We start from the raw sequence: 18,215 nt of genomic DNA, 5'->3' as shown, positions 1-18,215 counted from the left end.
CGTATGGCAAAAAAAAAATTGGCTATAAACACCACATCATCATTAGGCACCTTTATTGATTTTTTTTTTAGATTAAAGTAACCAAGCAATATAACAATAAAAAAAGAAAACTATTAAAGAAACAGAGCGACAGTACATCCATTGCCCCTCAGTGGCCTTGCTTGATGATTACATCAGTCATGTCATCAACCTTCTCCAGCTCCAAATTCTAATGAAAAAGATCATAAAACTTAATGTCAGGGATTCACAATATTATAGAAATGTTGATTAATTCTGAACTGTGATTTTTGAATGAATGAAACACTTAAATACACTCATGCCCAAAACAGATGTGTGAACACAGCCTACCTTTTCGTTGGCGAGGTGCAACAAAGCCACAAAGGCCAATGGAACGGAAAGGTTTTGAGCCATCGTGGAGGGCAATCTGGAAAAACATGGAGACAGAGAGGATAGGAGGAAAAACATACATATGGGTGAGGTTGAGAGAGGCAGTAGAGGAGGGGTGCGGACCTGCCTATGTGCCTTTAATACCACTTTCAACCTGGTGTCCCCACACACTTCTGCTCTGGTGCCACAATACAGAACACAGACTGCTTTTTATCGCTTTCTTAATTTCATATGTATATGTATAAAAGTGTTGAAGATTTTTCTATTTGGAGACTTCTGAAATCAAACTACACTCCCGTTTCAAGACCTGAAGATGCCCTGAGCTCACCAAACAGTGGAGATGTTCGTATGTGCCCAGAGGGAATGAAGCCTAACTAAACCCTGGCCTGCTGGCAAAGGATCAAAGACCACCACCGCCTTCTTTCTCCTCCTCGCCTCTCGAAATACTAGGCTTTCTACCAATTAAAAAAGTAACTCACAGGGAGAATTGGAGAAAGCAACTGATTTGCCTAATTTAAATGGAGGTATCGTCAATAGATATGACATCTGGTATAAACCCCCCTATTCAATGAAGCATAATAATAATATTACTCAATATAATGTCACTGTCAGGCAGAAACCTCACATTTCACATTTTTATGTTTTTACTTTTTTGTAAATGAATGCCCTATTTCATAATACAAGAGTCAGAGTGTCGCACAAAAGTAGCAATTTTAAAATATTAATAAAAAAGGAACCATGTTGGACCTACAATGTTTCTGCCCAACAGCGACGAATCGATTATGCAAAGTACTGTACTATGCATTGCAAAGCACCATTCAGATTTTGCTCTGCAGTTTGGTTCATTGGTGCAGCCTATCATTATGACTCCACTTAATGAATTTAGGGTCAAGTAAACCCACAAAGAGATTATTATGTATTGAACATCACAAAGTTTATATAGGGCCACATTTCCCAGCATGCCCTTCACTGAAGCGGTGGCCTAAGGTTTAGAGGAGCGCCCTTGTTGCCGGTTCAATTCCCCGGACAGGCAGGAAAAAGTGATTGTGATCACTCACCCAACACCGCTGAAGTGCCCTTGAGCAAGGCACTGAACCCCCAGCTGCTCCCCCTGGAGCTGCTTAGTGGCCAACAGATAAGACTGTGGTTGTACTGGTCAGCTGCCAGGTTTTAATGTGTGTGTGTGTGTGTGCGTGCGTGTCTGTCTGTGTGTTTCTATGTGCAGGGCGTTGCTGAAAATGAGCACCTGTGCTCAGCTACTTCCCTGGGTAAATAAAGAATATATATATATCCTTGTTTGGAGCTTTTCAGTGCCAACTATGATTTTCACCTCTTATTGATTTATTTTCAGTGAAATATGTCATATGATAATTTATAAACAGTTATGCACTCAAGTACAATGTTGCTTATACCTTTGAAGAAGAGAGTTTGCAGTCTCACTGAAGAGTTTCTGTCCAGGCACCTCTGGTGGCTCTACTTTCTCTGCCTCCTACAGAGAACATAGCAAGGTGAACACAATGGATGGAGCACACACACACACACACACACACACGTACCAACCCATGTTGCCAGACAAAAAAATAAGCTTTTCCCTCTCTCGCACAGATAAAACCCACCTAGACATGGAAACAGCCAAACACACAAACTCATAACAAGCATAGAGCATATCAACATAATTTATAATAGAAATCAGGAATTTCAGACACTGACTTACAAAGTGAAACACAGACATATTGGCAGGAATACCAAAGGCCAACAAACATACCCCTGTAGGTTTTTCAGAGCTCTCAGTGAGAAGTGTCCACATAGAATTCTTGAGCCTCTTCATATCCATTTTCTTGGCTGTCTTGGCATAGTTGATCTCAATCTTGTTGACCTAAAGAAGCAAGCACAGCTTTACATTAAAGGGGAATTCCACTAATTTTCATTAATATACCTTAGAGCTGGAAAAACAATCATTAACATGGTGTTGATGATGTCAAGAACACAGAATGGGGGGGACTTTTTTAAAATTATTTCCACACAACAGCTCTAAGGTATATTAATGAAATGTTGAAAATGAGTGGTATACCCCTTTAAGTCCACTGCAAGCCAATTAATGGAATTCCATCAATCCACTCAATAGTGAACCCTTTATTAACCCGTCCTTTGAATATGCATGGTTTTATCGATGACTTTTTCAGAATATAAAGTTATGTTCTAACTTCTTACAAGCATTTATATTATGCACCAAAAATAATTATGAAACATAGCCCTATGAGAGTTTAAAGTATGAAAATATTGCTGACACCATTGAACAATATTAATTGCTATGTTGAGAACAGCAATGTTTAATGTTTCTCATGGCACAGTAGAGTTAAGACTAGGCATGGGACAATATGAACATTTTATGTCACAATTATCCTGACCAAAATAAGAAGCTCACCCTGTGTGGCTCTGGGACCAAGTTGTCCTCTCCATAGGTGGAGAGTCCGTCTGGGTCTTGGGAGATGGGCATGCTGTCCATAGGGGGCCGCGTGTCATCTGACCCAGCAAATCCTTCTCCTTCATCATCACTGTCTCCACCCTTTAGGTTGGTAAATGTGGGAACACAGAGTTGAACATTTGTGAAGATGGGTGAGAACATTTATAATTGATCAGAAGCTTTCAGCCCATCTACAGCTGGGTGTTCTAGTCAGTGGTTAGAGAGTTAAGCCCGATACACTTCATTGACAATCAGTGTTCTTGAGCAAGACCTGCCTGCTCAATCATTAAAGACACTGTATGTATACTTCAGTGCCATGCAAAGTGTAAAATAAAAAACAGACCTGTAGACCAGGGCAGAAGTTGGCTGTATCGTTGGCGTTGTTATAGTTGTAGTCTCCAATGCCTTCTCCAAGCTCTCCAGACAAACGTTTTGTGGATTCTTGACACAACTATAATAGAGTAGGATACAATACTTAACATTGACAACAACAACCCCTATTTGCTGCACGCCATTATAGGCAAAGAGTCTCCCACTCTTCCCCCCCCCCCTTTTTTTGTTGATCAACTCATCTATGTAAAGAATAGATTCACAGTACAAATTTGCTGCTTCACAAGGACTATTCTATGAGACTCACTGATATAAGCTTTTGCATGTACACATTATCAACTACAACACACAATTCACTCTGGCATTTCTGTTGACATGCATCAATTGTAGTGATGTGCTTTTGTGGGAAAATGCAGTACAGACATATGCACACAGATATACAGAAAAAACCTGTTGTTCCCTGCTTCTGTCACACTGTTAAAATATATACGATAGCAAACATTACAATCTTGCCAATCAAAATTACTTTTTCATGTAGACAGATTTACTATATTACTTGATATACTCATTTTATATTCCTTATGTATCCACCCTCCTCTTCTATTGTGTTTTTTATTTTCAAGGGGCACTATCCCCAGGAGCACATGTCCAGCTTTGAGGGTGTGTCAGTGTGTAAATATTGTCCTAACACAAACATTAAATGCCATCGATAATGAATGGCCAGTTTTACATCTCCCAACACAAACATTAAATGCCATTGACAATGAATGGCCAGCTTTGAGTGTTTGTGTAAACACAAACATTGAAGACAAAGGTGGGGACGCAAATTCTAATTGGCCGGAATGAGATGATGTATGATGATAAGAGCGCCCCTCACTTCACAGGTGTGATGTTTTATGTGCAAAATAAATTAAACCACCTGGCTTCAAGTGTTCTAAGATAAGATAGATCACATTGATGACAAATTTCTCCAGAACGCTCTAAAACAGTTTAATCTCAATCTTAAATCTGAGCAGGCATGTAAATGTGTGGATAGCCTTACCGTGCTGGAGGGTTTTAGGCTGAGCTGGGACAGTGTTTCTGGGGGAAACTGAAAGTCTGCTGGAAGAGTGGTCTTTTTACTGGACCTGGCAGTACTGAGGGCAGACTTGGTGTGAGTGGTGGCAGCCTTAAGGGACAAGGATAAAGACACATTCAGTTCAGTTCAAAGTGAATAGTATTCTAATCACCTATACAGTTTCCATTTCAATATTATATAGGTTTTAAGTTAACCGTCATTTATGGCATTTCATGGACCTGTCGTGTGTCGTGTGTGTTCAATGAATCCAAATCAATCCATATAGTTAATTATAAGAATTAGCTATACATTTTTTATTTTTTTAACCAAGTTTTTATTAGTAGTAATAAAAAAAGTAGTAAGTAGTAAGAATTAGCTATAAATTATAAGAGAAAAAACTAAACACATCACAGTGAAATTAAACAAGTCTACATGTCATGACATGCTGATGCATATCCATCTTATCTCGTCCCAAAGTGATGAATCAGAATGAGTGGTTGATATAGCAATAGAACCCAAAACTAATGCCTAGATAGTCTGAATGCATTTGGCATTCTATTGGAAAGTATGTCGAGACAGACTGTTCTGTGCTATTATCAAGTGTCAAAAGTAAACAAGGGAAGTCGTCTGAGGACGACGTAAAGAGAGGGAAGTGGTATATCCGATGTATGGGAAAAAAGCCAATGTTGGCCAAATAGACTACAAGTCCATACTCAAAATATTAATCTTTTGGAGTGATTTTTCACTGAGACCCAAGTTTGCCTTGAACAAGACATCATCATCATCATCATCAGATAACAAAGACTAGGTAACAATGCGTTTCCTTTCCAGCATATACCGTAGCGTATAACTTTTGCAATCAAATCAACATAAGTCAGCTTGTCTTGTCTTTTAACTAACAAGCAATTAACATACGGTTACATTTTACATCGTATTATTTCTCCCAAAAAAGCAACTATACAGCAATATGAAATGCCTGTATGATCGATAAAAAAAAATAAGTTAAGTTTACTCTGGTAGTTCGGAAGTAGGTGTCAAGGTCAACGTCATCATTGAAGTCTATTTCAAATGTCTTCTTGGGCTTCCTTTTACGAGTCTCCTTGTCAGGCATATGATCGACTAAAATAAAAGGAAAGATACATTCAGTGAATCATCTGTATACATTCAGCACAGATGCCAAATACAGTGAGTGAGCAAGTACATAAGGAGATACAGAAAAGACATACAGCTAACCTACTAGTAGCCTCGGAAACCCAGACGGTTTATTTCCTGGAAGAAAGAAAAGTCTGGGTCCCAGTCCACTTCCAACCGGCATACGGGTGAGAGTGAACCTAGAGTGCAGATGGGAGTCGCTCCAAATGTAGCCTCGGAAACCCAGACGTTTTATTTCCTGGAAACTAGTGACCAATTATCTATATAATAAAAGTAGTATTAAACATGTGTGGATGCCACTCACGCTTGTGTTTGGGTTTGAACTGCCAGTAGCCAGGTCCTGCCCAGGTAGCCATGGTCCTGGGGCTGAAGTAGGAATACTCCCTGGGCTGAGAGGATAGCTGCAGACACATGGTGGTTATGTCGCCCTCCCCGATGGGGATAACATCCCTGCACCATCAAGGATAAAAACACTCAGTATCATAGAAACTCTAACCATCAAGATTACTGGGAGGGTGTTTGAGATGGATTCATGAGTGATGAGGTCTTCAAAATACAGTTAGAGTAATACATGTCCAAAGTCCAAACACAAGACACATAATATACCCCACATATTGAGTAAAATACACAAAAACGCTACAGACAGTAGCCTATCAATAAACCTTGGATAATACTAGGGATCCCTGCCATCCTTCGGTCAGTTCAAAGGAATGCTCCAGAACATTTTTCACCGTGATTGCTCCTGCTTCAATTGATTTATTTTACTGACTGGTTGTTCTGCATAAAGTTCCTTTGTAATTGTCTCCACCAGGCCGAAGGCATGGGGAGAGAGTATGTTTTGCACTCCGTGTGTGTGTGTGTGTCCGTCCTTCCGTTACCAGCTAATCTCCGGCACTGTTAACCCGGTCGATGCCAAACTTTGCACACACACTCCCTGGATGCCAACGATGAACCTCTGCCCCACATTTTCCAGAACGGCCTGTTATAGCGCCACCATGAGGCAGCTTTTCACATTTTTTACCTAAAACTGCACCAATCTGCGTGAAACGTTGCATGCACACTCCCTAGAGGACAAGGACAAACCTTTGACCTGCATTTTCCGCATCTGCCTTTTATAGCGCCACCAGGAGGCAGACTTTTGTAAAAACACATTTTTTGATATTACTCCTCCAGATTCTGTCCAAAAATCTCACAAATCGTTACACAGTATCTCTATAGTCATGTGCTCAAGTCGGATCTGTCCGATATTTCATATTCTATCCTAATTGGCTATAATTGGCTTTCAAAGTTTGCAAGATTGCCCCGTTTTGAACAAAAGCCTCAAATCATGAACGCAGCATGCAATTTACGTGAAATATTTCACACATTTACTTACTAGGCTGAGGAATATATCCCACCCTTTTCACATTGGCCTGTTATAGCGCCACCAACAGGTTGATTTTTGCAAAACACATTTTTGGAACAAAATGCAAAATGCCTCAAATCATCTAATTGCCATCAAAGGCGTATGAAGAAATGGCACCCTTTTCACATTGGCCTATTATAGCACCACCAGGAGGCCACAACCTGACCTGGCTTGGTGGAGACCTATGCCCCGAGGGGCACTTTTTCTAGTTTATCCTGATTTATAATGTTGGATGTAGTTTGACTGTATTTTGTGTATTGTAACCTCGGCTACATTGAAAATGAGGGCTTGCCCTCAACTGTATTTCCGAGTATAAATAAAGGTGATGAGGGAAGAAGCAGAATATGTTCTGACGATATTCATTATCATTATCAATGCTAAGCCACCAGCACTCTGTGTTTCCAATGTAACCGTCTTATCAGTATGCTAGACAGAACCCTTTGTGTTCGTTTCTTGTCTTGCATTTTCTTGTCTTTGGGGTCGTTATCTCACCTGAACAAATGTGTATTAGAGGCTGTCTAGTCAATAGAATGTTTGAAGACCTGTTATCAGTGCTACAAGGGACTTAACAGTGTAAATAGACTGACAAAAAAAGGAACAACTGCAGACCTCCACTGAGTCACTCCTTTGAGTTTACTTTTCTTTCTTTTTTTAAATCACTGCATTTTCGCACTGTACTTTAATTATTTAAATTAAATTACATTTTATTTTAATTGTATCACTGTGCAAGCAAGCCAGGCACAGACAAAAGACTCATTCATTCATTATCTCGTTAATTCAGTTTGTAAAACAAAAAGGGGGAATTTCAATCAGCATGTTTTACCAAATTAACCACCAACTTTCTTACGGACCACAGGGAATCCAATTACCATTCCCAAGACAAAGTTACTAATTAATTTCATACTTTTCATAGCAAAGATAGAATAAGGAGGCCATCAGCACAAGAAAACCCCACGGTCCCACCACTGTTCCCATTTTTTCAGGCCTTTTAGAATAAGAATAAGAAACTATTTTCTAGAATCTAGATGTGAAGTGAGTACAAACATTTACACATGAGCTGGCACAGTACTTCCACTGCTGGCCACTGAACAGCAGCAGTCAGAGGCCCTAAGGCCCTTTGGTGTCAATACAGGCGAAAAGTGAGGAGATATTGTTCAAAGGCCCTTTGGTGTCTATATGCTATTCTTCAGCCTTGTTCAAACATACATCTTTTTTTACATTTAGTAAAAAAGAAATCTAAAAATTCTTGTTTTACAGACTGACAGATCAAGCTACATACAAAAAGATATCTGTCAAACAATAAGTATGTGTGTGTTTCGGTGCGTCTATGAAGTGGTTGCAAAATAGTGTGCCGAGTCGGAGGCACACTGGTGTTCGTGAGAAGTTCAGGTGTGCTTTGGGATTTTGTGCCAACCACAAATTATTATCGCGATATACTGTATATAACTATAGACATAGAAACGTTACGAATTGTGTTTTTTTAAATTTACCTTATCCATTCCCAATAGAGGCAAATCTTATAACCTAAAAAACGATTTTAACCTCTTTCAACAATATTTTGACTTGCCCAATGGTGTGCCGCCCTTGAGTACAAAAAAACTGACTGGGTAGACTGTAACTCATGACCTTTGAGCCACCAGACCTAGATAGAATAGTCCCCACTAGTGATGGGAGATTAATCGGCAAACACATCGGTATCGGCCGATATTGGCCTTAACCCTTTTTGGCCTGACGTCGAAATAAATAAAGTCTTCTGAAAGAATATAATATATTCAAAGATTTGCGCCACATTTTCATGATTTTTCAAAAATAGCAGACCTACAAGATTGTAGCGCGCCACTCGGTGGCGCGCTATGAGCTTGTAGATCTGCTATCTTTCAATAGCTAAAGTATAACATAATGCTTTAAAACACCAAAACGGGTTCCTGCCCAGAATGGGTTAAACCAATTAATCGGTAATCGTATCAGTAAAATATTAGATTTAGCAGATATTTAATTTTATTATAATTATGTTGAAAAATAAATTTAAAAAAGCCTGAAAAAGCCTTTTGTGATGATGAAGGCTGCAAATTATCGGATATCGACCAAATTGTTTCATCGGCACATCCCTAGTCCCCACTCCTTTGGGGTGTTTTTTTGTCACATTATGTGTATGTATGTGTACGTGTATGTATGTACCGTGTGTGTGTGTGTGTGTGTATATATATATATATATATATATATATATATATATATATATATATATATATATATATACACACACACACACTAGGGCTGTCCCCGACTATACTAGGGATTTTTATAGTCGACTAGGATTTCGACTAGGATTGTCTAATTAGTTTACCATAACCACAGTGATCCTTAATCAAATTCCATCATATTCAAGGGCATTTGGAGATAAATTGATGCTCGTTAATGCATCAAGCAAGGCAATTATGTTTCTGCAACTGTCAAATAGGTCTTCTACATCTATTCTAACTAATAAAATAAATTTTTCGTGGCACTCAGCATGTCACCCTAGACATAATGTGGCCCTTGGGGAAGACTAATTGGGGAACCCTGCAACAGAGACCCCACAGCCCAATTCTATTTGGGCTGTGGGGGTGCTTGATATTTGTTAATTAATATAACAAATTAGGCCAATCTCTAAGTTGAATCATCATAAAAAACAACATCGACTAAGACCCATTCCGATCGATTAGTCGACTAATCTGCACACACGCGCGCACACACACACACACACACACACACACACACACACACACACACACACACACACACACACACACACACACACACACACACACACACACACACACACACACACACACACACACACACACACACACACACACACACACACACACACACACACACACACACACACACGGTTAAGGGTCTTGCGAGAGGGACACACATCGACACATTGCTGACCTGGCCTGGAATCATACCTGAGACTACCAGGGGCTCTGGTTCCCCAGGCGGGCTCACTAACCATTCAGCTATGGCCACCCCTTCTATCCCTTCTCTCTCAGCCCCCCATCTGGGTACTCACCGTCCTCCTTTGCGCTGGGCCTCGGAGCCCTCCTTGTACTCCACCCCACCGTCTCCTGGTCCATCCTCATACTCAGCGTCAAAGTCTTGGCCAAAGTCCTGGCAGTCTTCCTCTTCTGCCTCTGGCTCAGGTTCTGCATTTACGTCAAACACATGCTCACCCTGCTTCACCTTCTCCAGCAGCTGGCTCATGGTCTGCAAGGATCCACATTTAGTTAATCACAAAGGAGGTCCATTGTACAGAACCCTATCTAATTGTATAATTGTATATCCTTTGATATGGATGAACACCACCAACCCTCCCCAGAAGAAAAAAATCTATCTGACTACTTTGTCTCACCTGGTCAGGGTTATATCTGGTGAAGGAGAAGTCCTTCAGAGAGGGACAGATAGCGTTCCTCTCCTGGGCGCGCTGAAGACCACCTGACATAGACACAGTAAACACTCAAATTGTTTAGGTGTGTGACTGTATGTACAGTATAGTACATTGCTTGGTCAAAGGTGACTCCTTGGGGTCAGAATGTGTTGTAACTCAGGGTAAACTAGAAAAATGTTGAAGACATTAAATGTGAAAAATACTATAGAGATAATGTGTAGCGATTTGCATGATGTTTGAACAAAATCTGTAGTGTAGAAGACAATTTCTGCAAAAAATGTGTTTTGCAGAAATCCTCCTGCTGGTGTCAAAAGAAATCTGTAGGAGTAATATAAAAAAATGTTCAGCAAACATCAGCCTCCTGGTGGCGCGATAACAGCCCGATGTGAAATGTTTGGGGCAGAGGTTCTGCAGAGTCTGCTCTGGCCTCCAATGGTGCTGGAAATTAGCCGTCCAGACGGCCGGACAGGTGGCAAAAATTAACAATTTGGGTGCCGGGGGAATTCTTTTGAATAAAGGCGCTAGAGTGCCAAGCAGATGAGGGAGATTTTACTCTGAAAGCCCCCGCCTTTCATTTCCCCAAAAACGGGAGGTGAAATCTTCCTTTACTACCGGTACATCACCATCGTAAAACTGATCTCGCTTTAGAAGTGTTCATATTCTAAACGAGATACTGTACATGATGAAGTCAGAAATGAATTACATATGATCATTTTTAAGAAACAGATTTGTCACAAAGTACTAAACTAAACAGAAGAAGCTCCACTAGTGGTTCTGTTGTCATTGGAAATGTGAGAGAAACGTTACATGTGAAGGGTGCTGCAGGGACACGCTGCGGGGGAGGGGCGCTGTAGGTAGACGTGGATTGCAGTAAGGTCATATCGGAGGGGAAGAGAAGCTCGCACCGGCAGTTCTCACTGAAGAGCACTGACAGGAAGACGCCCGCCGTGCTGCTCTCGTCGAAGGACGATGCCATGCGGTGAAACATGGGGTCAACCTGGGTGGCAGGAATAAGCACAGATGAGCATTCATGACCTTTAGAGCACATTCATGGTTACATGGCTACAGTTTTTTGAGTGGTGCAACCACTCCTATAACCAGCAATGTCCGTCCCTGTGTGTGTGTGTATGTGTGTATGCATGCATGCATGCATGCATGCATGCATGCATGCATGTATGTATGTATGTATGCATGTATGCATGCATGCATGCATGTATGCATGTTTAGGGTACCAACAGGTGACAAAGTGGCGCTGTTGCACTTCAGACAGGTCTGATTTGTATTCTAAACTAGCAGAGGAATGTGCTTTATAAATCAAAAGTAAAGTTCAAGCACCTTCAGCTTCAGGTTGTATACAATCAGTGACTGTCAACAAAGCACAGTGCAATTCAAAAGCCACACCCTTAAATTACCTTTATCGACACATTTCTAAATAAACAAACAAATACCAAGTATAGTGGACTGCCCACTTGTCCAGTATATGTCCACTTAGTTTAACAATATAAAGTCTTCCACTGGTACTGAATGTTATGCAAGGCAGACTGGTTCTCCACTCCATTTTGCCACGTCGAGGAAAACTAGGGGTAACCAAAATGACAGAAGATAATGTCTTCTTTGGGATGTGATGGTCATACTGTACCTCGCACTTTCTCTCAGACTCTGCGCTGTTGATGTTGCTGAGATTCTGTTCTACCGTCTTCTTAGGGGGCCTTTTTTTCTTGACCTGCTTGACAGCCAGTTCGCCATCCATATCTTCCGCCTCATGACCAGGCTCTGAAACAGTGAATACACAAACACACACATAAGAAAGAATGCTTTATTAGTGTCTGTAAGTGTAGTAGTGCAGTGGGTTTTTGACTGGCAGCCCCTAAAGTACTGTCTGTCTTGTAAATTCATTCAAGTTTTATTTATTCTCGAAATTACACCGAGTAATTAAACTCATTTTCAGTGTCGTCGAGAAGTACAATATCATATAGAAAAAACATCACAATACATCAGAAGATCAGGAAAAGAAAAACTAAAAAGGTATACATGTGAATTACATAGGTTTACAAATAAAAAGCTAAGACAAATTTCAAAACGATCTAAAAACAGTTACATATTGTGGGGGTCTGTATGCTCACCAAGGTTTTAAAACAACTCAAGGGTACTAATGTGGTCAATTTTAATGTTGTTTGCAGGTCATTCCATGTATTAGGGCCACAGAAGCTAAAAGCAGATCTACCAAGTTCAGAGTTAACTTTTGGTACCTTGAATTTGGAGAAATTACTTGATCACGGCCACTCCTACTTTACTGCCTCACAGAACAAAGAAAAACCTGTACAGCACCTCCATTTTGGCTTTAATATAGTTTATTTTCTTTAACTTTCTCACAAATTAAGTTTAACGTATACTTTGCACAATTGTGTTGATGACAACACATCTAATAAAAAACTGTGCAAAGGTACATAAGCATTCCTGAATTATGTAACCATATATAAGAGCTACTCCATTTTTATCAAACTATATCAAAAACAATTATTTAAATAACCACCACTTCCGAGGCCAAATCTGGGAACGTCTTCTAGTGCCTGACCTAAGGTTTCTGAAAACCTTCAAATTCGGATTAATTCGCGCCGGCATCAAAAGGTAGAACAACATATAGGTTGCACCAGGCGTCAATGGGTTGAGTTGTTGTCAAAATAGTAAGAAATTGTAAAAAATAGCTGATAAGTTCAAAACTGCTGCTATTTTTCAGGGGGATAGGCCCTACTATATTCAGCTATTAGTGTAGATTTTAGTCGTACAAACATTAAATTCCCATTGACAATTAATGGAGAATTTTCGTCATGATGTACGATGATAAGAGTGCCCCTCACTTCACACGGGTGTGATTTTTACCTACAAAATGACATGCCCACAAAAGGGAAATCAGTCTGAAAGTGGTTGATTCTGTACCAAATGCAATTTCCAGTAGTAATAAAGATCTAATCTAGGCTGTGCGATAACGGGGTGCATACTTAGTTTAGACAGTTTTTGGTTTAGACTAGTCATTGGTTAGACCAGTCATTAGTCCTACAACTACAACCTATCTCAAACCCTCGCCCTAAACCTAACCTAAACTAAGTATGCACCCCCACATTTACACCTGCCTCCTCATGTCTTTCCATGCAAAATGATTTGACACAGTGACATAATCTCATCTAATAAGAGGCCATGGACACATTGGACAGTGGCTTATTTCTCCCTCACCAGGCTTTGTTTCTGCGCCAAGGCCACCCAACACTCTGTAGGCATCAGCATGCACAGCATCCACTCTGACAGCATAGATCTTTGTACTGGCATCCAAAGTGCCGGCAGCTACCTGGATGACCACAGGCAGAAATATATTTCAAAGACAGGTGTACCCATGAATCATAAAATGTTCCTAGACACTTAACCCATTTAGACCCGAGAGCAGATTCTATAAAACGTCTTCTACATCCTGACAGTTTTCTGAAAAACGTTATCAGTGGTGCACTGGTTCAACATGTTCATGTCAAGGACCTCCAGAATTATCTGTAATTAGCCGCCGACCCCCATCAGAAACTTGCGCTCTGAAAGAATATATATATATATTCAAAGATTTGCGCCACATTTTCACAATTAAAAAAAAATAGCAAGTTAGGAGATTCCCCCACACTAGCACTGATTCTTAAACAATTAACACAATGTGTAAAATGGTGATGTTTAGTGGCCTCAGGTCTAAATGGGTTAACCGAAAATACTAAATAGCTAATGTACAAGCTCTCAATGTGTCGCAGATGCATCGAAAGCTTGTAGATAGGCTACATTTGCTGCGCAACATACTTTCATAGAAGACAGTATTCTTCTTCTATGGAATCCAAATGACTAAAATCAGGCATGGTGACTGAAAGTTAAAGAAGCTACAATAGTCACTTGGTATTGTATTGAATTCTGATCATGATTGTCTGGAATGTCTGCAAGGTAAGCTGTAGACCAGTGGCTAAAATTGAACTTCCAAACATTTGTCTCCGATACAGTAATTAATTATATATTTGATTTGACTTGAACTTTAGGCAGGTAATACTATAAAGCCCTGTGCATGGGCTGACTGTGTGCCCCAAGGACGTTTACAATGACACAAAATCATACCTTAAAGTTTGTGAGTTCAGAATCCTTCTGCTTCAGAATGTCAGCCATGTAATCAATCAGATGGAGACCAAAGGCATTTTTAGTGGTGATTTTCTGCAGCAAAAAAGAAAACAAAACATTTAACATTACACAATCACACATCCCATTCTAGGGCGCTCGAATGAGGTTCAAACCATTAGATCCATTAGGATCGAAATGTCTCTTTTAGCCTGTATTGTACATCATTGCTGTAATATGTTTGCAATGACGCAACAGCATAGGAAAAATAAAGGCTTTTTATGGTTTACTTTTCTATTCATATTCTATGCTTCTGACTCCGATGTTAAATATGATACACTACATGATTCAATTGCATTCTGCTTCCATCTTAACTATTATGTTGTTTAAATACAATCTAAATTCATGTATATGCACAACCATACTTACATTCTCTGTAGAGAGCTTGATGCAGGTGGAGTAATGCTCTGAGATCTGTGCATTTGACAACTTGGGAACAGCAGCAGGGGTCCCTGAGACACTGCATACAAAAATACAGTACAAAGATGATCACTTACGTAGAAGTCTATACAGAAACATTTAAAGGAAGGCAACAACACAGTAAAATCCTTAGTGTTAATTAATCTATTTTTTACAAATGTAATCAAATCTGTACACCGACTCTCAGCATTACATTAACTTGTAGATTTTACTGTGATTTTTCTTGGGTCTCATTTTAAGACCCCCAAGAACACTTGCCTCATCAAAAGAATGAACAAACAAAGACAAAACAAACAACTTATTTAACATAAGCCTGAGAGAATACTAGGTGTCTTTTCAAGGCAGCCTTTAGCCTGGGCAGCATTCCTTTTCGGGTTTATAATCTGGTCGGGAGCGGATGATATCGTTATGTCATGTTGTAGTCATTGTTTTGTAGTCATCAGGCCGGAACCCTCTAAACCAGAACATCCTTTGGACCTTTCCCGCATCAAGGCTTTTATTGGGAAGGCATTATTCTTCCGGTTTGAGGGAAAGGATGTTCTGGTCTGATGACTACAAAACAATGGCTACTAGTACAACATGACGTAAAGATATCATCTGCTCCTGAACGGATCACACGGCAAAAAAACAGGCTTTCCTCCGAGGTGGAAAGCCTGTTGACACAAGGTTAGGCAGCCTTAATCCAGTGTCAGAGCATGGCAAATCCCCATTGGGGGATCCACAGGGTGGGGGCTGCCACACGGAAAGCTCTGTCTTGCTTGTTAGGAGCATAGAGAGGAGGTCCAAGTCTGTGGAGCGCAGGTTCCGTGACAGTCTGAGTGCGTTTATGGAGGAGGCCTAACCTGTGAGTCGTAGAATCGGTGATGGAAGAGTCATTTGCGGATTGCAGGTCAATAACTTTTGACCTGCGTCTCTGACGTCTCTCCTGCTCATCGTCATTGCCGGGGAACGCAGCTAGAAGTGGAGTGCTGCAGGCTGCTGGGGACAGTCCCTTATTGCCCTTCAGAGACCCGGAGCCCCAATTCTGTTGACGCACCCGGGACACAGGTGTCGAGGACGCACTCATCTTAGCTGGAGACAAATAACAGCAACTCAGGTCTCACCTGAGTTATTGGAAAAGCAACATTGTTAACATTGTGAGCACATAAATCTTTCCCACAAAATAAAGTAATGTAAAGTATACATGATTTGTACATGCATGGTACATCGATAATCAAACCTAAATGTACCCTTCTTCTTCCATAATGACATACATTGATGACATTGACATTGATGAGTACATTGCCGCAGGGTTTTTTTGTGCATTATTTTAGTTACATTTTTGGGAAGAAATAAAATAAAAAATTAAGATTTGAGGTGCCCAGTGCATAGCCCCTCTCGGAACCCTCGTAAAAGGTTTCTGACATTTGGATGTTTACCTTTTACCGCCCGCAACATGGCGATTCTGGGATACACAGGGACTTGGCCTCGCATATGTTCTTTCTGCGCTATTTGAGTGATGGTTATTTGTCAAGAAGCATATATCGGCAATAGGAGACAACGGAAACCTCAGCGAACGGCGCAGAAGCCGTTAAGTATTTTTAATCTTTGTTAGACCGTTTTGGCAGCTCTGAAATTCTCTTCCTCACTTCCCATGTCCCGCCTCCCGAGCGGTGGCTGGCTAGCTGTTACTGCCTCTGATTGGCCGACCGCATACATGCAGGATGTTTTTCAGAGCTGCCAAAACGGTCTAACAAAGATTAAAACGGCTTCTGCGCCGTTCGCTGAGGTTTCCGTTGTCTCCTATTGCCGATATATGCTTCTTTAGAGACAAATAACCATCACTCAAATAACGCAGAAAGAACATATGCGAGGCCAAGTCCGTGTGTATCCCAGAATCGCCATGTTGCGGGCGACAACTGAGTAGGGACCCTCCGTAAAAGGTAAACATCCAAATGTCAGAAACCTTTTACGAGGGTTCCGAGAGGGGCTACCCAGTGCACTGCCCACAATGTTTAGGTGCCCACTGTAGTTAGTTACCCAGTACTGAGGTCAAGCAATCATGTAAACAAAATACATTCCAGAATAACAGCAATAGATTAATTCGCCTGTTTAGGCTAAGAGTAAGCAATTATATAAAAAACTATTAAAACCATTATTTAACGCATTAAAAAGAGAAAGGAACATATGTAGCAGCTCAGATATTATCTAGACAAGTTAGCATTTGCACGTAGCTAGAGGTGGGCTAACTAAAGTAGCTGCTAACGGCTAACAAGCCAAAGGGAGTAACTAGGATTTGTAAAGTCACATTTTCTAAGCACAAATTACCTGTTTACAGTAAATTGGGTCGGTGTCGATGGATATGATCGTATAAGGACGATATATCACGGATCAGGATCACTACCAGAGGCGAACTGTTCTTCCTGTGTTGTTGTTGTGTTCTGTTAGGTTACTTCTGTACCTTTTGAAAATTTGCGCCGAACGAACGGTTTACGTAGTGAAGTGTTCAGTGTTGCGTCATTACGTTTCATCACGCCCACCTAATGATTCTAACAGTAGGCCTACTGGAGATTCAGATTCAGATATACATTTAATTTATATTCAGGCAGCGTTTACTCCTGCCTGTAAATACTGTTAAAATAATTAACATGCTTTTATTATTATTAATCAAAAAAAATGTTGATTCATGATCTTACTGACTGAGATATGGATATACAAAATAAAAAGGTTCTCCTGAAGGTGGCCGCTAGGTGGCAATACAAACTAGTCTACGGTACTCGTATCTAAGTCCTGGCACTGTATGCACGTTTGTATACTATGTCTATGTTATGAGTGTTATGGGCACTGCACTGGTCTGCACTGGTCTACTACGTAATTGTCCTTTTGATTAAAATAAAATAAAACTTTAAACATATTCCATTTCTTATAGTCGCACTCCAACACAGTCCACATTGAACTTTGCACTTTGCTTTACACTGTCAAAACAGCCACAAAAATAATTTCACAGAGGTGCAGAGTCGAGACCCCCGGAGTAGCGACACGCTTTGAACTAGCCGCAAAGCGGGTGCCTATATGGGCTAATGGGCTATAGTTCCAAACATTGCCCTGGAACTATCCCATTGAGATAGAACCCTAACCATTTGTCACTGGCGTTTTTAATGTTTGTTTAAGGAAAAACAAACATTACCCCCCACCACCCCCCCCCATTGAGCTGTGGCGTCCCACAAGGAACACGGAAGCATACTAGCGACTTTACTGTTCCTAATATGTAAACGACATGACAGCCTGCAAATTGTTCCTGTTCACGGATGACTCAGCACTGCTGGTCTCAGACAGGAACAAACTGCAGGTTGAAAAGGCCCTCAGCTCTGAACTCGGTAGAATCACAAACTTTCTTTAC

General features: G+C 40.6%; 1 protein-coding gene across 1 annotated transcript; it reads right to left on the bottom strand.

Moving 5' to 3' along the window:
* Positions 1-36: 36 nt before the first annotated feature.
* Positions 37-17,311, bottom strand: ncaph (non-SMC condensin I complex, subunit H). The gene is made up of 18 exons (XM_079515588.1): positions 17,144-17,311; positions 15,679-15,939; positions 14,786-14,876; positions 14,360-14,452; positions 13,457-13,568; positions 11,865-11,998; positions 11,033-11,222; positions 10,190-10,272; positions 9,851-10,044; positions 5,695-5,840; positions 5,251-5,357; positions 4,224-4,349; positions 3,195-3,302; positions 2,813-2,953; positions 2,153-2,263; positions 1,800-1,876; positions 349-424; positions 37-208 (listed from the first exon to the last, which is right to left on the bottom strand). The coding sequence occupies exons 2-18, from the start codon at positions 15,900-15,902 to the stop codon at positions 149-151; spliced, it is 2,073 nt and encodes a 690-aa protein (XP_079371714.1). The 5' UTR covers positions 15,903-15,939; positions 17,144-17,311; the 3' UTR covers positions 37-148.
* Between the last annotated feature and the right edge of the window lie 904 nt (positions 17,312-18,215).

The sequence above is a fragment of the Electrona antarctica genome (assembly GCF_951216825.1).
Source record: "Electrona antarctica genome assembly, chromosome: 12".
Lineage (NCBI taxonomy): Eukaryota > Metazoa > Chordata > Actinopteri > Myctophiformes > Myctophidae > Electrona > Electrona antarctica.
This window is presented reverse-complemented; position numbering and strand designations above follow the sequence as displayed.

Bases quoted from the DNA above. Each gene is read 5' to 3' on its own strand.
- ncaph (XM_079515588.1), bottom strand. From the start codon at position 15,902: ATGAGTGCGTCCTCGACACCTGTGTCCCGGGTGCGTCAACAGAATTGG. The intron at 10,273-11,032 runs GTAACGTTTCTC...TGTCTATGTCAG, and splicing joins CCCTGCAGCACCCTTCACAT to GTGGTCTTCAGCGCGCCCAG. The intron at 5,358-5,694 runs GTGAGTGGCATC...CTTTTATTTTAG, and splicing joins GTTCAAACCCAAACACAAGC to TCGATCATATGCCTGACAAG.